This window comes from Aptenodytes forsteri, unplaced genomic scaffold (assembly GCF_000699145.1).
Source record: "Aptenodytes forsteri isolate BGI_AS27 unplaced genomic scaffold, ASM69914v1 Scaffold385, whole genome shotgun sequence".
Classification (NCBI taxonomy): domain Eukaryota; kingdom Metazoa; phylum Chordata; class Aves; order Sphenisciformes; family Spheniscidae; genus Aptenodytes; species Aptenodytes forsteri.
In genome coordinates this window covers 427,940-452,154 of record NW_008795031.1, presented here as the reverse complement: position 1 = coordinate 452,154, position 24,215 = coordinate 427,940, and the positions used below count along the sequence as shown (strand labels likewise).

The 24,215-nt window shown below is 36.2% G+C and overlaps 1 protein-coding gene across 1 annotated transcript in view; it reads left to right on the top strand.

The window, feature by feature from the left end:
• The window catches only part of ZFPM2 (zinc finger protein, FOG family member 2), a 317,330-nt gene that overhangs the window by 47,284 nt on the left and 245,831 nt on the right, over positions 1 to 24,215 (top strand). Inside the window, exon 2 of the mRNA XM_009276304.1 lies at positions 17,857 to 18,015. Coding sequence (XP_009274579.1) covers positions 17,857 to 18,015 — 159 coding nt within the window. The remainder of the gene's footprint in view (positions 1 to 17,856; positions 18,016 to 24,215) is intronic.

Here is a 24,215-nt window from a genome sequence, read left to right as displayed (position 1 = left end):
GCCAGCTCCCTCAGCACTCTCGGGTGGATCCCATCCGGCCCCATAGACTTGTGAGTGTCCAGGTGGCATAGCAGGTCATTGACTGCTTCCTCTTGGATTATGGGGGGTTCATCCTGCTCGCCGTCCCCGTCTTCCAGCTCGGGGGGCCGAGTACCCTAAGATGCTTAATAACAGGGCTTAATTCTAAAATCCTTGTCCCTGATGCATTTTTCTCAAAGTATATCTGAAGTTAACCTTTTTTTTTGTTCTACTAGTGTTACTCATTTCCTCTTGCCTTTCATGTAACTAGTTTGGTGAAGTTGCTCATAAAAACGTCTTTGTCCATCAAGAATAAGATAGATACGATTTTGAAGAGGATAACTATCAAAAGTTTTGAGTCTTCTGGAGTGGTAGAGTACACCAGTAATAACCAGAGCAAAGAAGTAACCAACAGTAACGACAATGTTAGAAGACAAGTTTGCTAAAGAATATCAATTAATTAGATTAATTTTTTTCATTAAATTAATACAAATGATTAATTAATGGACCTACCAACACAGCACAACTTAGTTCTTTACAGTACCAGCCACACTACAAAATGGTTTTGTTTTCCTGTGTATTTGGTTCTAACAAAGGATATTTTCTTGGTGCTACAGTCTCTTGCGTACGTGTGGTCATAAATCAGCTGTACTGGTTTAGACCAAAGTGCCCTCTTCCTGGCAGTGGCTAGCAGCAGTATGCTCTTTGCTTTACCCTGTTCTTGGCTCTGAGGCTTAAACCAAATGCGGCAACTTTATGTTTGTATCTTATGTTGGAAGGCTGTGCCCCACAAATTGTGAGATTTGAAAAGTATTTGGTTCTAGGCACAAAGGCTTACGAATGTCATGATGGATGCCTGCAAAGTGCCTGAGGAAGAGAGCACCATGAGAGAGTCTGGTGACAGGGAAGAAAGCATGCTTATTTTTTTGAAGACCGATCCAAATTTCTGTTCACAACCTTTCCCCCTCACCCTCTTGCTTTCTTTTCTAAGGTAAAAAACAAAACAGATTCCTTCATCTGGTATTACCTGTTTTGGTGAAGGCACAAATATGTTGGTTTGTATTGTGTACTACTCCCTGAAATTTGATATTGCTTGCCAGAGAAAACTGGAAGGACATCTGAAGACATTAATGAAGACATTAACTGGCAACAGAATAACCCTTTAAGGATATTTCAAGCCTGGATATTGATGATGAGAAAAAAATCCTATTCTGATGTTTCTTTTTGCTGGGACGTCAAGAAAACTCTCAAAAGGGTACATAAAAAAAAAGGGTAAATAAAAAAAAAAAAAACCAACAGCCTTGTGCTAAATAAATAGCAATTAAATGTTGGTGGTGACATGATCACAATAGTTTCTCCAGTAGTATTGGCATAATAGTCTAATATTATTGATAGTCACGATACATGAATCCACTGTAAAATGTTTAAAATTAAAGTATATTGAACTGTTGTATTTGATGGCAGTTGAGTGGCAATGATGGCAGAGGAGAGGAAGAGGAGGAAAGTAAAACGTAAGAGAAAATTATTAACCAGTAAAAATGAACATCAGCTTCTGACTACTATTCCATGGTCTGGTTTTCTTATCTTGCAAATCTTTAAATATTTTCAGGTGCTTTGGCATGAACTAGGGAGGTAAACCACAGTTCCTCTCCTCCTTAATCTTCACCCACAGAAGTAACAAAATATTGTAATGCATGGTGACATTTCATATTATTGCAGACTATAGTGCTTTATACTTCTATTTTTAGTAGCAATGTCTCTTCTATAAAGATGTCCATCTTGAAAATCTAATTATTTTCAGAAGAATGTCTGTTACCATATGGCATGACAGTATTACACAGCCTGTGACAAGCAGTGCGGCGAGCTGTTTTTAGCGTTTCCTTCTGTATTATTAACCATGGCTGACCATTATTATCAATATTGCTATTATATTTTATACTTTGATTTCAAACCTCTTCTAAAAGCAGTCTTGAAGTTGACAGTGTTTAATAGTACAACTTACTTGAGTTGCTTGTCTGTCTGTCTGTAATGGATAACATCCAATTCAACCTCTAGTTTAGTCCTGGATACTTGTTCAACTCCAAGTGGTATGGGTTCCCTCTTTTTCCAGAGCTCTCTGTGGTGTGACAGTCTCACGTAATGTTTGCTACCTTCTGCCTTTTTGATCAGTATGAAGCAGAAACTATATGCAGAAATTGTGCTATATTCAGTTCTACTCACCTTAGTACCAGAAGATGTAAGAAAAAAAAGAGGAGGGTGCTCAAAGCATCAAGGAGTGAGATAACTGAGTAACTCTTAGACTGTAGTATGTGAGAAAGATTAAATTCTAAGAACACTTGCCTTTTAGTAAGGTGATAATTTAAAGGGTCATGACAAAAGGCTGTTAGTATTTGAAGGTATAAACATCTAAAAACCTGTGGTATCTTTAGAGGAGTTATAATGAAGAGGAATGGATTGAAACTGAAAAGGAAATTTTCGTTGAACATTAGGAAAAATGCTATAGTGACTCCTTTTCCAGTAAGGAATAATTGTTTAAGGAAGTTGTGTAAAAGCAGCATCTTGATCTTTAAAACTGAAATGGGCAAAGTATGATAACAATATCAGAGGATCAGTTCTGTGTTTCCAGGGCAGCACTGGCATGGTATAATTGGCCTTCCTACAGGCTGAATTCAGTGGTACCGAATTCAGTTAACTAAGCATTATTCTTTTATGAATACCATGTGCAACATTAAACAAAATACTGCAGTGGATCTTGTATGATTACTAAACAAATTGAACCTCTAAATGTTATACTTTCAAAGTTAAACAGGTGCTGTGTATATTATAAAAAACCTGACTTCCATTATTACAGAAATAAGTTCAACCTTGCATTTCAGCAGTCACACAGTGTGCAGGAACCAGATTTAAAAGAAACTTAGTTCGCAGTAAATTTAAGTTGCAACATGTATGTAAATTGAGCTTTGCCTTTCTAGGGATGTGCTTGTGCATGTGTGAAGAATGTCACGTGAGAGTGTCAGTGAAATTTTCACATGCTTAAAGTAGAACACCAGCAGACAGAAGAAATGCACTTATGGTGTAAAACTGAAGGAAAGATGAAGAACTTGTCTTAATGTACAGTCAAACCTTCCATGGCCCAAATACAGGCAATGTTGATTGCATTCATGGATCTGTTGGAACTATTGCCTCAGTGCTACAAATGGTCTGTATGTAATTAAAATCTCACTAGAACATTCATTCTCGATTTGATAATTTTGGAAGAATTCAGGAATATTCTTAATTTTTCACCTTTAAGTCTATTTGATGCTGGAGTTGGAAGTGCTAGAAGTGCTACAGAGTACTCTACTGTATTTGTACTATACTGTATTTGGCTCTTGATGAGATAGTACAAGATAGTACAAGAAACTGTGCTACATCTCATCTCACTAGAACATTCATTCTCGATTTGATAATTTTGGAAGAATTCAGGAATATTCTTAATTTTTCACCTTTAAGTCTATTTGATGCTGGAGTTGGAAGTGCTAGAAGTGCTACAGAGTACTCTACTGTATTTGTACTATACTGTATTTGGCTCTTGATGAGATAGTACAAGATAGTACAAGAAAATGTGCTACATCTAATATTATTGCAGAATTGCAGAATGGTTGAGGTTGGACGGGACCTCTGGAGCAGATCTTGTCCAACCCCTCTGCTCAGTCACCTAGATCGGACAGATATATTAGTAGCTATGGCAGGAAATTTTGAAAAGGGGCAATTATTTACTGGAAAATGTTTTGGCAAATAAGATTTTTTTCATTAAGGGGAATTACATTTGACAAGAAGTCTGTTGGGGAAAAGAGTTTCAATTTATTTTATGGATTAGTTCTTTAGTCATATTTTGACATTATTTCATGATAAACCAATAGCAGTAGTACATAATTGTCACTGCTCTTATTCGCATCATAAAATGACACAGTCTGATAGTTGCTAGAAATGTTTTATTTTTAACATGTTAATACAAACACAAAACATTATGATGTAAGAATACTGAGATGTTTCCATAAATGTTAAATGCCATGTGTAAGGATTTAAAATACAAAATGATAAAATTCAATGCTAAAATTTAATAGTAGTGAATGTGTCATGGAAAAACATAAAAACAAGAATGAAAAATAGGACTAAGACATACAGAATAAGATTCCAATCCATAATTTTTTTTTACAGTTTCTTCCCAAACCAGACCTTTTCAAAATATTTAGCTCCACAGAAAGTTTTTGAAAGTGTATGTTTTGTCAGTTGAGATAATCCTAAATATGTAGAAGCTAGTTTCCTTTGGAAATCATTATTTGGAATTTAGTTTCTTAGTTACCTTTTTGGGCAGCCCTAGCAGTTTAAGATTATTTAGAGTAATCTGCAAGTTTTGTAACTTGCACTGCAAAGTGATGCAGCTGTATTAGTTGGACTTTTGAAAGGCTTCTTTGAAGTGTAAAGTTTTAGTTGTAGGGTGAAACTGGCACTTCCATGAAGGTGCAGGTGTTTACTCCTTAAGTGGGAGAAAATAACAAATAACTCTTCTGGATTTCTTTCCTAATAGGGAAAAACCTTGGCCAAACCAAAATCAAAACATAAGCTAGTCAAGGATATTTTGATAATCAAATTGTAATAGTAGTGGAGGCAGTGAACTTTCCAAGTGAGTAAGTTTACTGAGAAGACTTAGCCTGGAATAAGATTGCCTCATTTAAATTTGGTATGTAGAACAAGCTATTAGGAAGGTTGAAAAATGTTTTCAGAACTCCTATTTGCTATGAAAAAGAAAGAGGAGATGGGTTATCAACTCATATTGCCAATGCATCCAGTGGCCTAATTTGTAGGAGTTGTATTATTCCACAAGTTGGTTCAGCAAAACAACAATCATGATAAGAGGAGAGGAGAATGAATTCTTGTTTTGATTTGATGCTTCTGCTTTGAGATTTGCATAGCCTCATAATAATACTTACCAGCCATCTGGTTTTCAGAGGAAAAAACTTTTTTTTCTTATTGAAAAGGCTAGGACATAACATGCACCATTTAAAAGCTCATTGTCTGGAAATGACATAATGACTTTGTGTTTTCAAATTATTAATTAGTGATTAACTCAGAAAACCAGCAGGTTATGCCAACTCTGGGGGAAATGCAATGTATTTTGTGCAACCTTGCAATTCCTACCAGTGAATTAAAGTAGTAAAAAAGTGAGCAGGGATATTAAAGAAATCAAGTATGTTGTAACATGCACTTCTAGTTTATTTTAAAAGGTGTAGTTTGCTTATTTGTATTTTTGGGTTTATAAACCTATATGTATAAAAATACATAACTGTAAATGACAAATAAATGTTATTATTTTTCAATAAATCCTATTGTGTATGTGACCTAGACTACGGTATGCTTATATTATGTATTCCTGAGATGTGGTGATGAAAGTCAGTTTTTTTCATGGTGATTGTAAGATGTACGTGCTGATGAAGCACAGGTTAGTAGTCCATTATATTTTCAGTTAACACAATAAATGCAGTAATGCTGTTACTCTTTGAAGATCTTAACAAAACAAAACAAAACACATTTCATCCTTATGGTGCATCATTGTAAACTACAGCAACTGTTATTATTGTAAGTAATCATAACTGACAATCTAGTGGGCTAAATGAGATCTGAATATCCACAGAAAAGAAACTATGCATTAATATTTCTTTATAGTGAACCCTCAGGTTGGGATTGCTTTACACTGGAGGGACACTGCTGATGCCTAGTTTGTGGCTTGTTGTGGCTAAATTCTGCATTTTATTCCACCTGACTTTTTTCAGATTATTTGGTTTCTATTAAAAATACGCACTAATCATTTCTCTTACAATCTGATCTAAAGATTTAGTTCTAATTTGAGACCCTTCAGTTTTGTTCTGCATATTGATAAACTCCATTATGGGATTAAAAATAATGAATCCCCTGTAGTTATTTCAAATTCAAAGCTCTATGAATGTAAGTAACTAATTACATAATTCTATAGCTCTTACATACTGTTAAGTAGTATTTTTATTATATTTGTCAAATTACAAGAATCTCACTAAGCTAAATTACCATTCATTCTAGTATGCATCCGCTAGACAGAGATCATGAAGTTTGTGGTGTAGCTTATTCCTGACATCTCAACTTTCCTTTGCTGTTACTTTAGAACTACCAGTTACTTTAAGCACAGTGTTTTTTTCTGTGTGTGTCTGTTATGTCACCTGCTGTGTGTTAAGTTTTTCCTTTAACTGTGTCATTAAGTTATGGATTGGTTTAGGTGTGCTTACTTTTTACTGAGGTCTAACACAAATTGGCACTGAATTCTACATATAAGCTCTGTAGCTTTGATCATGTTATTAGAAATTGAATTTGGGCTGTCTTTCAGGGGCTCATTTTTCTTCAATATTCTCTGTTTTACTTATATTAGAAAAGTCAGGGGGAAAAAAGCAATAATAATTTGAAGAGAAATAGCAACCTGTGAGAGAAGTCACGAGTTCACTGCTGATTTCTGGACCTAAAAAGTCCAGATTCCTTTTTTCTGCTTTTTTGATTTAATTGCATGATGACGTACAGAGATGAGAGACCAGTTTCCTTCTGAGGAAACACAGCTAGAAACAAAAGATGAACAGGAATAATCTGCAGCTACATACAAAAATAGAAAATATTAAATAAACAGAAGAAAAAAGACCCCTTACTTTCCTATAGCAGTATAGGGTGTCTTTGCTATATGAGAAAAATGTATTTTGTCTTGAAACTGGGGATGTAAAATTACAGTGAGTAATGAGTATGTATTCCTCTGATCCCTTAATGTACTTGATGTGAGGTTCCTCTTTCATCATAGCTAACACGCTAGCCATTAAATACACTGCAGCAGCATCATTAGTGGCTTCAAAGTGCTCCTACTTGCATCACATTTTTCCCTCCAGCAGGTGAGTGAGAACAGTGATTAGCAAATACCAGTATCCGTCACTCACTACTCATGTGATTGCCAGAGAAGTTCTGTGTTCGGAGTAAGGGCTCCGTTGGAGGCAGAGAGTGAACTTTTGCAGCCTTCATTGCTCTGAAAAGCTTTATGCTCTGGGCATGACTCGCCCATGTGTAAGGGAAGATTCATCCTATTTGGGGTATGGTGTTCGAAACTGCTTTGCTATAGCAGTACTTTGTAAAGGAGATAGGCTGTAGAGAAGGGCTTCGTGAGTAACAAGCAGTGTGTTACTTACATGTGTGAGATCCTGAATGGTGAGATTAAGACATGCAGAGGAGCGTCTGTTGCTTACCAGTATCACAGTTTGCTACATCTAGAGGAAAGGATTCACTGAAAATTTCTGGATCCTGAATCCTCAGAGGATTTCATTGGACTGTTTGGAGCAGCATGCCATAGATGTTATTTGACAGGTGTTGACTGGTTGGTGTGGATGTGTCTATTCCTTGTTCTCTTAGGTTGAGTTAAAAAAAACCCTACAGGAGTAAAACAAAGTGAAAAGGGAGTCCGAGTATTTTCCTAGAATTGCACCTTTAATTTTCATATGCTTTATTGGTTGTACGATGCAAGAGGAGGGAGTTTCCTTTATTGGAGACGTGAATTGTCAAAACTTAGAATATCTTACCTGTAGAAAACAATATGAACATATGTTTAAAAAAAAAGTTCTAAATATCTCATACATTTTTTCTTTTTCATACACTTGTATAGGTATAAAAATCAATGACTTCTCATAGATGTATGAAGCATCAAGTATTTGAATTTTTATTATATAGATACATATAATTTTAGTGAAAGACACAATTAAGAAGCCATCTTCTTACACAAACAATGCTTTCTTTCATTTCTTCTTTTTTTAAGCATGTAAATTTAAACATTATTTTCATACTTATCTAGCTGAAACAATCCACTGGAACTGGATAATATTTGCATCAATGTTAGCCATGTATCATGGGGCAAATTACTTTGCCAGTATTTTAAATTAGATTGCCAGTAGTTTCAAAAATTGTTTTGTAAAAGTTAGCAGATATGAATCATACAGAAATAAATGACGGGTTTAAAAAATATAAAATATACCATAATGCAGGGAAAAATGCTTCAGGGATAATATTTCTGTATAAGCAAATAGGAAATTTTCCTTGTTCGCTTTATGTTACATTTAATAGAACTACTGATAAACTACCATTGCAAAATCATTCCTAATGTAGAAGATTATCTACAAGCATCACAGATCCATCTCTGAGAGCTTTATGCCCAACCTCCTGTTTGCTTTGTAGGCTTTAGTTAAAAATTCCCTTCAGGAAAATTGGTGCGCTGTGGTACTGTGGTAGTTCTGTGTTGCTGCTGTGATTTTAGTAGGGTGTTGAGTCAGGATACTTATCCTGTTACCTCTGTTCTTCTCTTCCTCCTCTCGTACCACCAGCAATACACAGAACAGCATCTGCTGTGAGGCATCTGCTGTGAAGCTGTTATGACTGTAGGTAGAATTGAGACAGCTAAGACAGACAGTAAGTCTTCTTCTCACTCCATACCTTTGTGTTTGACAAGATCTCTATGAAAATTCGATCCTCCCAACTTCTTTTGCTATGATCTATAGCGTACAAGAAGTTACAATCTTGACTGACTGAGATGCCACCTTCTAACAATGAGTGCTTTCAGAGAAGCATTGTCAATCTTACCTTCTAACAATGAGTGCTTTCAGAGAAGTGTCCATTGTCAATCTCGGCGGCTGCAAGTGTGGCTGATTAAATTGGTAAATGGATAACCAAGATGGGACAGTAGTACGAGGAACAGGGCTAGAACGATTGGTGGTACAGTTTATGAAATTACTTTTGTCATTGTTAGCACCTGTTAATAATTTCCAAAATCTGGTTTTCAACTACAATCAACTTCCCAAATCTTCCATGTGGGAAAGTAGTTAATGATTTGGGCTTGGGTTTTTTTTGTGAATATTTCTGTAATAGTACAATGCTTGTTCTAAATTAAAGTGCCAATGCAAACACCTCTTCCCCCTTCTTTTCTAGTTTACATCACTTTCTGTATTTCAATTACCCACTTTACCCTAGAGGAAGAACAGACACTGGTATTTCTGTTATTTTTCCAAATGATATAAATACATCATAATTAATACTTTTTTAAAAAGCCCTTCCCAAGATGAAACTTCTATCACTTTTTGTCAGAAGACAGAACAATGTTGCTAATTCTAGAAGATCCAGATAACCTTCTGTTTCATTCTTTAGAATATTGAAATGCACTTTGCAGGTTTTATTTTCATACGGTGGCATGGGATCAGTTAAGATGCCTCTGAATTCATACCCTTCACTGCTACCAGTTTTGCAGTCACATTGGCATCACAGTACCAAGGAAATCACTATTAAAATTCCACTGACCTTTATTCCTGGGAGTAGGAATTCCAGAATGAAGTTGCAACTATTAAACCTTTCGTACTGTCACTGTGTGCATTGTATCTTAAAAAAAAAAAGTTGTTCCTTATGGCATTTAGAGACACACATAGAAAGATCCCTACCTTGAGGGTTTTATAGTATGGCAGCACTTTGACTGCCGGCAGGTGGGAAGATTTGAGGAGAGGAATATTCTGTAAGTGCCTTTCATAACACTCGTATTTCAAAACAATTTCAGTTCTTTGGCAAAACATCATACTCTTCATTTGGTAATGAGTATGATCTTTCATGATTAGTTCTGACTGTACATGTGTAAGAAGTGCAACAGCACTTGCCTTTTTTTCATAGAATAAATATGTCCTTTCTGACTTCTCTGAGCCAAACAAGGTGTACCTTGCAAAACAGAGCCCCAAAAGTAAAAGAATTGCTGTGACTCTTTTATGGATAAGGGTATTGGAGGACTAAATCTGTATTTCAGCATGAGCCCCTACTTGAAAACTGAGGTCTGACATTTAACTGCAATGGTCTCTGCAGCTCATGTTCCATGCACATCTTTTTTCTTTTTTCCCATGCAAATAAAACTTTGGCATTAATGGTACACTTGCTTACTACTGTTTGAAGTTAATGTCTCCCTAAACATGTTTTGAATGGTCACTTTTTCATCATTTTACTTTTATTGATTGGAAATATTCTGGCCTTGGCTCTAAGAGCAAATGGACTATAGGCACTGTCAGTTTTGTTGTGGCCTCTTGGGTAATGGTAAGAGAAAAGAAGACAAGAGGATAAATGAAAGTGAAGTTCCAAATTACTGGAATATTTAAAGGTCTTTGAAAAGTTTATATACAAGCACAGTTAATGCTGTCATGCACCGAAGTGCCAAAAGACCTAGCAGTGAAGAATATTAATCTACTTTTATAAAATCAAAGGGTTCATATTTTTTGCTGTAAAGAAATAATTTGAATAAAATTTGACCCTTTCTACAATAGTCTGTGGGTCAAATTGAACCTACTATTAAAATTCTCTAATATCTTTCTTGTATTAGCATTTCAAAACTCAATTTAAATATTCACAGAGCTCTTTTTTTAATAAACTTAAAAAAATTCAGGTAATTTCCTTCAACTTTCTTGATTGAAGGAAGGCAGTAGGTGCAGATATAAAAAAGATGTACAGCTACGAGCAAAACCTGAAATCAATTATATATAAGAAATAACATAACACATGGAAAGGAATTAATCAAAAGGAAAAATTTCTGCTATGTTATTTTCTTGGTCTGCTACCTGCAGGCAAGGAACGTAAATGAAAAAAAAATCAGCATTCTTCTTACAGATAAGGGGAAAATTAATAAAAATATTTCCTTCCTACCAGATCCCCTGATGCAACTTATGTTAAAAGTGAGTGGCTGCAGGAAGAACTTATGTGTTTAAAAATAACTTTTTTTTTTCCTAAAGAAATATACTTTTATACTTTATTCTTGCTGTTAAGCTCAATTACATCAGGTTGGTGTGGATTTATAGTGTCCAAAGAGCAGCTCTTTTCCATTCCTTTTTCTATTAAGTTGGTTGTTAAATCATGGTCATAAAGTTTCTCCCATTCTGAAAGTGAGAAATGGTTCATTCTGCTCAGGTGCCACAGTGAAGATGTAAGGAGTCGCTCACAAATTGGCACAATCTTCCAATCTGGACAAAACTTCTGAAGTTCAGCCAATTTACGTAACAGACTGGAGAGGTTTAATGTGCACAGGTAGCATTGCGGCTCTTGCGTATAGCTATAAAAACGTAACAGGAATTACAGAAATAATTTAGTTAAGCTAAATAGAAAACTCAATGGACTGAAGAGGGAAGGATTTTGTTAAAAGTGGGAGTGGTTTGTTTGACAAGTATTGACCTTCTTAAGTATATTTAAGTTTTTTTCTAAACTGATTTCCCAGTTTGCACTTCAGTCACCTACTGCCAACAGCATCCTTATTTTTTAAGCTATTCCTTCAGTGGTCAGTTTGTCAAGATTAGGTATTGCCATCTACTCTCAAACAGAAGAGTATTTAGGCACCTTGCTTGGCCCTTTCTCTCTATTCTCATGGAATTATATGATTAAAATATTTTCCGTTCTCACAGGGAGGAAGGGAGAGGCAGTATTTTTTACAAAATTGAAAATTGGGATCACTATTAACTAAAAGCCAGGAGAGAGAAGTAGCGTGGACAGTCTTGGGGTCAGGTTGTTGGGGTGTGGGGAGCAACTAGTTCAGTAGGAAAACTTTTATTACCATTTTCCTTTATTATCATCTATGATGTTAGCTGCAGACTTGTGTACTTCCATTTCTGTGTTTCATCTAGATACCTCTAGTTGGAGGTTCTCCTTCTCAGGAGAATATTGAAAGTCTCGGTAATTGAACAGTATCTGGCAGTCCTATTGCTTGACAGAAACTGAAAATTTATTGATTGCTACAGCATATGGTAATCTCCCATATTTTATCAGTCCATGTCTGCACCCTGGTTGAACATACAGGGTCTGACATATTTGAGCCTGAACACCTAAAAAAAAATTCTACAAAACCCAAGAGAAAGCCAGCTTCCCAACGAGGAACTTGCAAGTGTATTTTTGGTAGCGTCTTGTAAAAATTTCTTCCCCAAAAGAAGGAGAAGCTGGATTGTTTCTGTTAGGGTTGTTCAGATCGCTGTTAAACTTGTCTCCAGGCTGCTGTAAAAGCATAGTGGTTGGAAACAACCTCTCCTTTGAGTTAACTGAAAGGCTGAAGAAGTAGCTAAGAAGTCTTGTATAGAAATCTTCCTAGGAGGAAGTGAACTCTGAACTACTGTGTGGTGTCTTCACCCCCGCTGCCATATTTAAAATGAAATAAGCTGAACCCTCTGTTGTATTTTTGATGTTCCTGACTGAATTTTTAGGAAAAAAGTTCCCTATGTGTCTTCCACATGTGAATCAGTATGAAGTGTTTGCCTGCTGGTTTTCTTATGTAATTGTTTGTATTTAGAAGAAAATGTTCTTGTTGAAACAGGAGACAAATGGATTGATTTTTCTGAAGCTTTTCCCCCTGTTTGTAATCAGAGAGCATCACATACTTAGGTTTTGCCAAAAGCTAAGGATAATCTGTGTGTGGCAGCATGTTTTCCTAGGAAATACTGGACGGATCACACAGAACATGCAAAATGCATGATGTTGATCCAGTGAATTTCAGGCCTCTCTGATTTATCGGAGTTGTTATTATTTAATGCTACTACTACTAATTATACTCATTAACCTCTCCCCAGCCACTCACTGTCAAGTATTGTAGGCTTGCTGAAGCATTCTTAATTTGTTAAGAGCCCTGATTTATGTTGCTGCTCTGGGAATGTAGGAGAATATTGGTAGGTGGGAAGGAAGCTAACCACTTAACATTTTCATGAGATAATTATTTCAATGACACTTTCCCACTATAGGATATGTGCATTTTAAGTGCAAAGCACTGGACAGGAGAGGATATAAGCATGTGCTTAATTTGAGCGTGCATTTAAGTGGTTTCATTTAGGGAGAAGTCTGATGAATTTGACTATGAGAAATGATTACAGAACTTACCCAGTTCAATGTTACTGAATTTCAATTATTGCATTACAGTTATAGTACCATAAAACTGGAGTCACGCATTGCTGTATCAGGACTAACATGCTCAAGGGGTCCAATGCTCAAATTTGTGTTCAGAGGAGTGTTTATTGTAGCAAAAGCGTCTTTTGTTAAGTAAATGTAAACCCTTTTTTGGTGGTTCATTCTCACACTTTTTCACGTTACTAAAATTCTTACAGCGTTGGTTTTGTTTTGCTAAACGTGGCCTATCCTTTCAAGTGTTGAGATAGCATCTGTTACTCATTGTGTAAAGATTGACGCTTAGCTAGCGATCTTTGTGTGTTTGTATCTATATGTTTGCATTTATATTGAAGTATATCACTATTTGAGAAAGATTTTTTTTTTAGCATTTAATACATTAATAGTGCTAAAAAATATGTGCTTGAGTGTCTGTAAATCTGCTACAAATTAGGGAGCACAGTTCAGATTTCCCCACACTGTGCTGCCAAGTGGCCTCAATCAGAAGTAATTTTCTCCATGAAGGCACATGCAGCTCACTCGTCAGCCTCTCCTCAGTAGATATTGTTATTTGTATCAAATTATATGTGGTGATTTTTCAAAGTGGACTACTGTGTCCACTAAGCCATACAGGTTTCTGCCACATTGACTCCTTCGTTGCTGTCACTAATGGTACTGTTTTCTACTGCTTCTTGTTTATCTATGTTATTTGAAAAAATATTTGAGATTTATGGTCATATCAATAAATATTCATGAAATAGAATAAGTACAAGTGAATAAGTAAACTACCAAACCACTCAAAATCTCCTGTGTTGTGTACGAGACAAGCATTTACTTGTTTTATAAAGGAATTAATAGTTTTTTCAGAGCTTCATGCAAAATCTAGAATGAAGTTATGGAGACTTCATTTGCCTTCAGTACTCCCATTTAAGATTAGAAATTGAGTTTTTACCTAGTGCATTTGGGAATTCTTAACTGTTTATCATGTAGCTAATCTGAAGCATTTCAGAATCACCTCTCCTTAGATTACCTCACATTCTTTTATAAAGTGCTAATAGGAAAAGAACTGCTGAAATGAGAAGACAAACATCAAGACTCTCTCTCTGGAATTAACTATTCAACTAAATTCTTAAACCATTTCAGTTTGAAATTTTACTGTTTTATTTAAGAGTCTAATCATATCTCAGAGCTGTTTACTGTCAGCTCACTGTGACACTCAGATGAATTTCAGTAGCGGGAATTATTTGGATTTGCATTGCTGTGTCATTATAGCAGTTGTTGGTTGTAACGTCACACTTAATCAGCAGTTATTGAAAAGCATTTCTCGGCAGAACAGGGGTGGGACCTTGACCCTGTTCCAGCTGAAATAAAAGCAGACATAGTACATGTGCCACAGGTGCTTAATAACATGATCGGTATAAGTAATGAGTGTAATACTATTAAATTGAATCAAAAATTTTAAAGAAATGCAGAAGGTAAAGCATAGTACTAAAGTAACTGATTAAGCTGTATTCGGGCTGTTGAAGGTAATATATCAACATAACAACTGGGAAAAAAAAACACTGTCAGAGAAAACAGTTGAAAGAAACTGTTATTTTTAAAGGCTTATTTATTTTTGTCTGCATGACTCTGTATTTTTAAGTATTTCAAATCAGGGAAGAAGCTGAGTAGATGCTATGTAGTTGTTCCCTAGATAGAGGAGCTAGTAAACTTTGAAAACCGACCTATATGTTTTTGAACCAGGTAAGTTCTTAGTTCTCTAGCTGACTTGATTTACTGATATCAGGAAGAGGTTGTTGGAAGCACGTGGCCAAATTAGGCAAGCATAAACCTGCAGAGTTCATGTGTTTGCATTAGTCAAGAATATGTCATTCCATACAATCTTTATTGTGAGATTGTGAAAATTTATTTTTGTTCGTTGTCTATTACTGTCCCAGTGATTAGATGGAGTAGTCGAGAACAGAGTTTAATCTGCTTATACTTACTAGTAGGTGGCTTTTTACTGTTTTCTTTAACATACTCTGCGTTTGAGTGATAATTAAAAATTGCCGCAGAAATCAGGCATCGATATTTCAGTTCACATGAAACTAGCAAAAAATTAGCAGTAATTTTTTTTAGTCTGAGATTTATTTAAAAAATGAAGTCCCAACCCACAAAATGACAGGGGTTTGAACCCGTGCTGTGGAGCTGGTGTGTACATTCTTTTCCTTCTGCCTTCTTGGAAACAGTCTCAATGGAAATTATAAGGTGTGTGTTTCCATGACTGCTGCAAATGGAAGCATACCAACTGCACTTCTGTTCTTTTCTTAATTAATGTACAGTGATTATTAGCTTGCTGATTACATACTGGTGACCTGATCAAACAAACCGGTTTAACAACTAGAAACAGACCTAAATGTCATGTACACATGCCAGTTGGATTACTCGCAGGTATATTGCTTTTGCTGTATTTTGCAAGACACTTACTGAAAAAGTCAAATGACAAAGAGCCAGTCATTCAGCAGGAAATCGACTTTCACTGAAATGTTGGCTGAAGTTCAAATTTTTTTCCTCAAATTTAAAATATTTGGAGAATTTATTAAAGGCATATGCCTACTTTTGAAATGATGCAAAACATGGTATTTATCCATCTTTATACATGGCAGAAATTTACATTTCCCTAAAATAACGTATTTTTTGTTTCATTGTGTTTTTCCTTCCTAGTTTATTCATCCAGATGTTACCAGGAGTACACACCAATAAATGGCTCTACAGAAAATGTCACATATTAATAATATTATGAAATCTGAAAGGTATTTTTTGACAGTTTGTGCAGAACCCCTTGTGCTTTCATTTCTGCCATGAAACTGGACTCACGTGAGGTGCCCAAGCTGCCCATGTTTAGCTGCAGTGCACTGCCCCAGTGCGTGCTAGTGCTTTGTTCTCTGTTCTGTACAGTGCGATACCCACTCTTCATTCCCTGTGCATATGCAGTTGCTGGATTTTTTCCCAACATGGCTTGAAGGTGCAATTAACAGTAATGGATACTTTGATAGTGAGAGTCTATTTCTTCAGCCATAATAATAGCCCCTTATTTTAGGAGATATATTGTTGAATGACAGCTAGTGTTGGTGAGTATGGGTCCACAAAAGTGGGTTCATTTGGTCAGATTCTCAGCTGGCACAAATAGCCGTATTTCCATGAAAGTTAGTAAGCTATATTAATTTATGGAATCCCAGCTGGGAATCTCAATCAATTTCAATAAAAAGTAACCATATTCCTCTGAAGCAAGAATTACACAACCTAGCCTAAAATGAATTTTGCTGTTTTAATAAATGTAGGTAGTCACTGGTTCATAATAAATTACATAAAATTATAGTGTAGTCAATACTTGATTTCTTTTAAAAATTTATCCCTTCCAGTTCATTGAATGCAACAGAATCATTTATGTATTGTATCTCAGCATGATGGATTATATAGGAATAGTGTATTTAATACTGGGAAAATATCATATAAATACAAATTACATTTTTTTTCATTAGCTAGCTAGCTTTCATTTCAAGGAAGAAATAGTCAATTATGAATGAGGCTGTGCTTTCATTGGAGAGTGAAATATAGTTTTTTTCAAGCCTCAACCATGTATAATGAAATCTCTCCTTTGAAATCCAGTCTTAAGATGGATTTTGAAACATACTGACATTTAATAAAATCTTAGTTAAAATACGTTAGTTATTTCAAATCTCTGTTTAAATCTAGGGTAAAATTCTACACCTGCACAAGAGATGTCTTTAGCAAATAGTTACTATTAACCAATGATTGTGAAGTGTGTGTATGTAAGTGAATTAGAGGTTTTTTCAAGCCTCAACCATGTATAATGAAATCTCTCCTTTGAAATCCAGTCTTAAGATGGATTTTGAAACATACTGACATTTAATAAAATCTTAGTTAAAATACGTTAGTTATTTCAAATCTCTGTTTAAATCTAGGGTAAAATTCTACACCTGCACAAGAGATGTCTTTAGCAAATAGTTACTATTAACCAATGATTGTGAAGTGTGTGTATGTAAGAAAGAAGAAATTTTAATTTTTGAGTACATTCCAATCGGTAACCTGGGTGTTATGTATTATAGATCTGTCAGGCACTGGCTCTTCAAGAGGATCTGTAGCAATAGTTTGTCTAGGTAACTAGAAGAAGAATCAAAGACCTCAGGCTGCCGTTTCAAATTCAGACTCGTGCCCTGCTTCTGTAACTGCCTTATGTTTCTGTAGCCCTCAGCTAGTAGTTTACCACAATGGTTGGTTGGCCCTTGTGAAATGAAGTGATAGTCTGTCCGAGTCCCATCCATTGACTGGGAGTCTATTAAAAAGTCTAGCAAATGAATGATCATGGATACCGTCAGGTGCTGGATGAAGCAAAATAGCAGAATAAGCTCAAGTTTACGCTGTCAATACCTTTGTAGTAATTCACTGTCAGTACTGGTAATTTGAGAAATGAAGCCTGTTAAGGGAACCTATTAAGTACTGTAATTCAGCATCAAAAAACAATGACTAACAAACAATAGAAGGCTCTTCACTGTTTACGTGGTTTTACAAATATGGCTTTGATTTCCATTGTTAAAACTGTCTGCATTTAATACTAGAATACGAATAATGAAAAAAACCCATGTGTGAGTATTATTAATAACACTTTGCATATTCTGATTTGAAGTCATCAGGAAAACAGTCACTTTCAATTTCAATTTCCATAAAATGTTATTTGTCCAATTCTAATAAATGCTGAACACAGCCGTGGAAGGAAAAACTAGCTAAAGACCTCCAGTTATAAGTTCACAAAGGTTTTATTTCACATTGTCCTGTTAGATGGTTTTGCCACAGTGTTCCTGATTCTTTTTAAAGGGCCCCTTGAGGATGCCATTGAGGATGAAGAAGAAGAGTGCCTGTCTGAGGAAAATGATACTATCTCAAAAGAAGACTTTCCATTGGAGGAAAGCTTTTCTGCAGAGTTTGAGCCTGAAAACCTGAGCTGTGAAGAAGTGGAATACTTTTGTAATAAAGGTAATCATTGTAGCCCACCTCTTGAGGGAATACTGGCCAAACTGTGTCCAGTTGGTCAAAAAGAGTTTTTGGTTTAAAATGTACAAAGAGTCCTATTAATATAGTACCCTGAAAGTAGGAAAATGAGTCATTTGTGGAGTTAAGTCTGGTAAGGGGTAAGGGGTAAATATTTAAATATGTTGGAAGATGTACTTTTCAGGGAGGTGAATCGTCTTGCCTTTAATGTTTTCTTCCAAGAATGTTATTTTCTACGTATTTAACTGTAGAGAACAGGCCTCAGAAGTCAATTATTATCAGATCCAAAGCTAGCAATGCAGCATGTCTGTTCATTGCTTCTTTGCCTAGGAAACATGGCTAGAAAAACAGATTGTGTCTGTAGATTCTAGGATTAAAATAGAGCTTATTATAGAGCTTATTATGCATGGTAGAAAACTAGTGATTTTTGAAAGGATAACTTTTAAAGTTGCAGATGCCTATTTGATGCATTCGTTACTTGCAAATTATTGAAGATAGAGGTGTTTTAGCATAAGCCACACCAATTCATTCTTACCCAGTGTTCAGCCTGCAAGGTTGTGCTGTTTCCCATTCAGCTGACAGAAAAAACGCACTATCATGTACTGTTACTTAGAACATTGATTTAACCTTCTTCCTGCCAGATTTCCACTTGATTGCTTTATTGTTTGTCTTCTGCAGGTAAGGATGCCTATCAAATAGCTGGAGTTGTTGTGGTGATGATCTTCTGTTAGTCCACAGTCCCCTCAGGCATTTGGATATCAATGATTTCTCTGTCTTTCTGTTCTTTCCCAGATATTGACATACATTTTTGCATGATAGCTTGATATGCTCCCGTTTCTGTATTATTTTCATCTGTCTTGGACAAAGTAGAATAAATCCTTTTGAATAGTCAAATGTTATGACTGCAGAATATTAGTCTTTCCTGCAGAGTCTTCAGTCATCCGTGGGGAAGGCATGAAAATGTATTTTCTACATGTCCTCTATGTAGCTTACAAACTTTTGAAAAAATAATTAGTCACTTTTTGCGCTACAGGTTCTTGATACTTAGTAAGCCATCCTAAGAGATCAAAACAGTCTAGTCAATAGTTTAGAGTTTAGCTGCTACAAATCTTACTGTGAAGGAAGAGAGACCGGATTATGAATGGAAATGCTTTACAAACAGGGGGAGTTAAGTGCTATTATAACTGTGCTGTAAACAAATACAACAATTACTGTGCGTTCACTTGTTCACGTGCCTCTCAGACACCATTTTCCTTAGCTGAAAAAAAGTACTGTTCCTGTTACTGGCATTACTAAATAATTATTTAAACCACTATTTGCATAATTGTTATACTGGCAGCTCTTGAGTTCCTTCTGTCAGTGATGGAAGACTGTGCATCACTATCAGTTCATACCAGTTTGATTTAGTTCTTTCTCTGTACTTCTTGCTGCATTTACAGGGCTCACCAATGGAAATACTACTGTTTTGGGTGAAATTCAGAAAAATACATGATTTTTTTGTTTGTTTGTTTATAGCAATCAATATTGCAAATTCATGTTGAATTTTAAGTTATCTTGGCACTTCCCTTTAATGAACACATCTTTCAGGAAAAACACTGAATCCAGGCCAGTGTATTAAACAAGATCAGGAATTAAATGGGAATACATTTAAATCTGAATCTTGATTATCACGTTTTATTAAGGACATCTGCTGATTCTTCAAGCTGAGTATGTTTTGACTCCCCAGCAGTTCTTTTTCTAAGTCTGTTGTAGTTATAAAAGAATCTTAAACCTATCCACTGCAACAGCTGCAGAAGAAAAGTTGGAAAGGAAATTTCTGAGGATGAAGGGGCACATAAAACCCCTAATCTACTTCCAGCTGAGGCAGTGTGACAGAAAGTCCCACTTTGAAGTAAGTTGAGAATATCCCTGGAAAAGGATGGAATGGGAGACTAGAAACGTATTGGTTTTTGTTGTTGTCAACTTCTGTTGAATGTCCTGCTTCTTCAGTGTCACATCTTAAGTGTCGTTAGCATGAGGCCACGTATGTTTTTCTGAGGGTAGAACCCAAGAAGACAAAACTAATCTGGAAAGCAAATAAATTTCTTTTGTGCCCTTTTCTTAGTGGAAGGGTTTGTGACTGTATTATATATAGTAAATACTAAAAGTGAGACTAATTCTCATGATTTTTGTCATGAATCTGTTAATCATTCATAACCTTTTTTTTTCTTTGTAGTGCTTCAGTATTGAAATTAAAAGATGGTATTTTTTCTTTAACATCATGAATAAAAGCTTGAAAATGAGATATGTACCAAATAGGTTAGAGAGCAAATAAATGCATTCTAATTTCTCTTTTGAGGGCCTGACTTTCTGATTTGTGTTTTGCTCTTTGACAGTATTGGCAGCCTGTAAACCACAGATAGCTTCAAAGGAGGGAAAAATAAGTGTCGATCTGTGTTTTCTCATGTGACAGGTTTCCTTTTCCTGGAAAATATCAGAATTGGCATGGGAATCCTTTATGCTGTTTCTGCATTCTCCTCTTGCTAGCATGGGCCATTAAAGGCTCTAGAAAGTAAGGGGATTTTACTGGTTATAAATATTCACCTGTCCTGGCTCCCCATTTCCCTCCCCCGGGGTTTCTTCCCAGCTGACCTGGAACCACAGGACAAATGAGTAGTGGGGCTTCCTGCAGGAATCAAGAGACGTGGGCAGCAAATGGCACAACTGTTGGGGAGGAGGTGCTAGTGAGGCTTCAAACCATTGTATGTTTTTCGTACTTCCCCAGCTATGTAAATCCAAGCATCACCTAAAAACAGAGGCTTTTAACTATCCAAACTAGGCACTGAAGGCAAAAATTTATGGAACTCGCAATTCATTCAGATGAATGAAAGTTGAGGACTGACAGGTTCACAACTTGGTAACTTTGGCTTTTTGACTGAAGAGATTTTCCTGTCAAACTATGCCTGATCGTATTATAAGCAGACAGTGGTCTCTTACTGTCTAAATTGCAAACAGCTAACCTTTATAAAGCCATACTTGTCATTCCCACCTTATTAATTTGGGTTTGTGAGATTGATTCAGCAGAATAGTTGCCAGAATTAGAAGGCAAAGGCGAAAGCCTCTGCAAAGTGTGAAGCAAATTAATCACATTGATTGAGCTACATGTCATTTTACAACTTCTCCGTTTTCAAAATTATGACTTTTGGCTATTATTTTTCCCTTTTCCTTTTGCTCATTAATGGCTTTTATGACAAGGAATCTGGAAAATTCCACCTCCCCCCACACTTTTGCAACACCACAAAACCACAATTAACTTTGCTACATGTGAATAATTATTCCTATGTAGTCTTCATTTACACTCAAATGTGAAGAAGTGAACAGTGTTTAAGCATGTAAATATTAAAAGCAAAAATGGAAATTGGCAACCTACTATTTATCAGGGATAGGTTTAAGCTTGCAACTGTGAATTTTTAACCTTTTGGATGAACTTTCCCATCCAAGAATGAATATTTCGGAAGAGCCTCAGAATAGATGGCAGTTCGAAGTTTGATTTGTTTGCAATTTTGGCAGTGAGATTAGGGGAAAGGGAATATTTTGGAAACAGCAATAATAATAACACAGTCATAGTGTTCTTCCACTACAAAGCTGCACTGGTCTCAATCTTTGGAGTAGAAACAAAAAATTTAGTAGGAGGTAGCCTTGGTGATGATGCATTGTGTTTTGTCAGTTTGTGGCCTTTGAGAATTGCTGTTTATGCTTAGTTACTACAAATTTCTGCACTGCAGATAAAGAGGGTATCTGATGATGCTGTCCACACAAAGCCTGTATTGTCTGGAACCTCCGTTGCTGAAGATTTTTTTTAGTGTCCAGTTAGTGGGTATCTGGAATCAGTCTCTGTATCAGATTAAGATTAATTCAGATTAAATTCAGATCTAGAAGATTTATTAGATAAGTACCTGTATTTAGATAGTCTGAATAAGGAGAAAGTAGCCTGTCTCCTATGCAGAAGAGTGATAGACTAGATGGCTGAAAGTCTACTATGGATGCTAGGAGATAGTACATACAGATTAACTTTTGTCTTTTATAGGTAGGAATAAGAAAATGAGGTGATGCGAACAGAGACAAGAGAAGAAATGAGCTGGAGGCATGATGGGGCTAATAAAAGCAGGAGGGCAAATACAAGAAGCGGGCACAAACAGCAGGACGATACAAAAGCCAAGAAGTTGGAGGTGATGGGATAAAAAGTAAAGTACTAAATCAAGTTCATTTGGGCTGTGAAGTAGTTCATCATTGGCTTTTTAGTCTCTCATTGCTGTCATCCTGCCTAGATACCCTCAGGAAAACTAAAAAAAATATTCTCATCTGTTACTTAGAAAGTTTGCTATACTCATATGGAGGTGACACATCTTCCTCTCTGTAAACAGCAAGGAAAATAGGAGTCTTGTCTACTTCACAAGGGTGGGAACTGGCTAAACAAATTACAGTTCCTTGTGACCTTCTTAGCAGAAGTGTTCAATAAGGGATTAACTTTCAAAGAAAAAGTTATCTTGAGCAATGAGAGAGATCACTTGAGATTAGTAGATAGTTAAGTAGCTGTATTCAGAGAAGAAAAGAGGCAAGAGAAGGAAATGGAGGAAGGACTATAATCAAGAGAGAAAATGTGTTTCCAGAAGAAAGAGGCAAATGGAGGAATGTACATATCTGATAATTAGAGAAAGAAGACATATCCATTTCTTGCTGCTATGCTTACCAGGACAATTTTGTTGAATTTTCCCGTTCTTTCTTTGTAGCACGGCTATTGTGCTTGTTCCTCACGTTGTAGGCTTCCCATAGTTACTCCATCACAAGGCAGCATTGGCACCAGCCCTCAGTGGAAGGAGATTCAGCGGCCTTAACGCTACTGGTGGCAGATTGGAAAGCAAATGGCTTGTTTCCCGCTCTTAACTGTGCTTCAGTTGGTGACATAGGAAGATATGGGGGATACATAACGTGTGATGAAGATTGAAGATTTTCATGATGTAATGCTTTTAGAATCTGTAGCAAAAACTGCTATGTATGCCGTAGCAAATCAGAATGTTGATGCGTGGTTGCCGTTCCTGATACATTGCTTATCTTTATTTGTGAGGGAAGAGGGGGATGAGGGCAATCCAGTGCTGTCTGAAACGCATATACAGTTCTAAGTCAGCAAGAAGAGAACTCAGGGAATACGTGGGCTTCTGCATACTGTGTGAATACCTGCTGCTGTACTCTCGTATTCTGCTTGGGCAGGAGGGGATGAGCTCAGAACCTGATCCAAGTTTTCTGCTCGTGTACAGTATTTTGTCACTAGCCTGCCAGACCAGCTTAGGGCTGGAATTTTTTATGTTAAACCATGTGACCTGATTGTGCAGCGAGGCTTGAGATTCAGGGAAACAGCTGCAGTGTGATTCTCCATATAAGAAAAAGCATATACAAAGCTAAGTTCTTCTGTGGATTAATCTTCCCCTTCATACTTCATGTGCAAAGCTATCGTACTACCATCTGTAATACCAGCCAAATTCTTAACACCCTGAAAATGATTTGTGTGTCCCTTTTTCCTCTGGAATATGATTTTGTGTGTGTATGCCTGTGTGCATCTGTGTAAATATTCTTTGCTTCTTTCATGTTAGGCATGTAATGACTAACAATATGCTTGCTATTTTCTGTTTCTGGATCAAAAAGTAGATTTATGCCTTTTTTTCTTTCCTTTTTTTTTTTTTTTAACCAGAAATCTTTTAATCAATAATGTTTCTTTCCTTTTCAGTAATGGTTTTCATGACAAATTTCTACCTCTTTTGCTATAGCAAGTGGAAGTAGGATCAGCATAAAGCAGCTATACCATAATCACTTTGAGCTCAATAAGGAGATCTTTACAGGCAACTTTGTTCTTATTTCTTAACGGGATTAAGAAGCTCATCTCTTTAAATTCTTGCATATAACACTGACATTTCCAGGGTGTGTTTGGACCAGGGAGTTCAAAGAGAAGTAATAAAAAAGAAAAGCCAATATGACTTTGTTTTTTACCTTGCTGGAGGAGCTGTTTGTGCAAATCGCCTATAAGCTTATTGACCTGAATCTTTGACTCCTTGTTTTCTCTGGATTTGGCTGGAGTGTAGACACTGATAGAGCACTGATAGAGGTGATTGCACAGCCCTCGCTTTGCTTGGGCACCAGACCCGCCCCCCCCC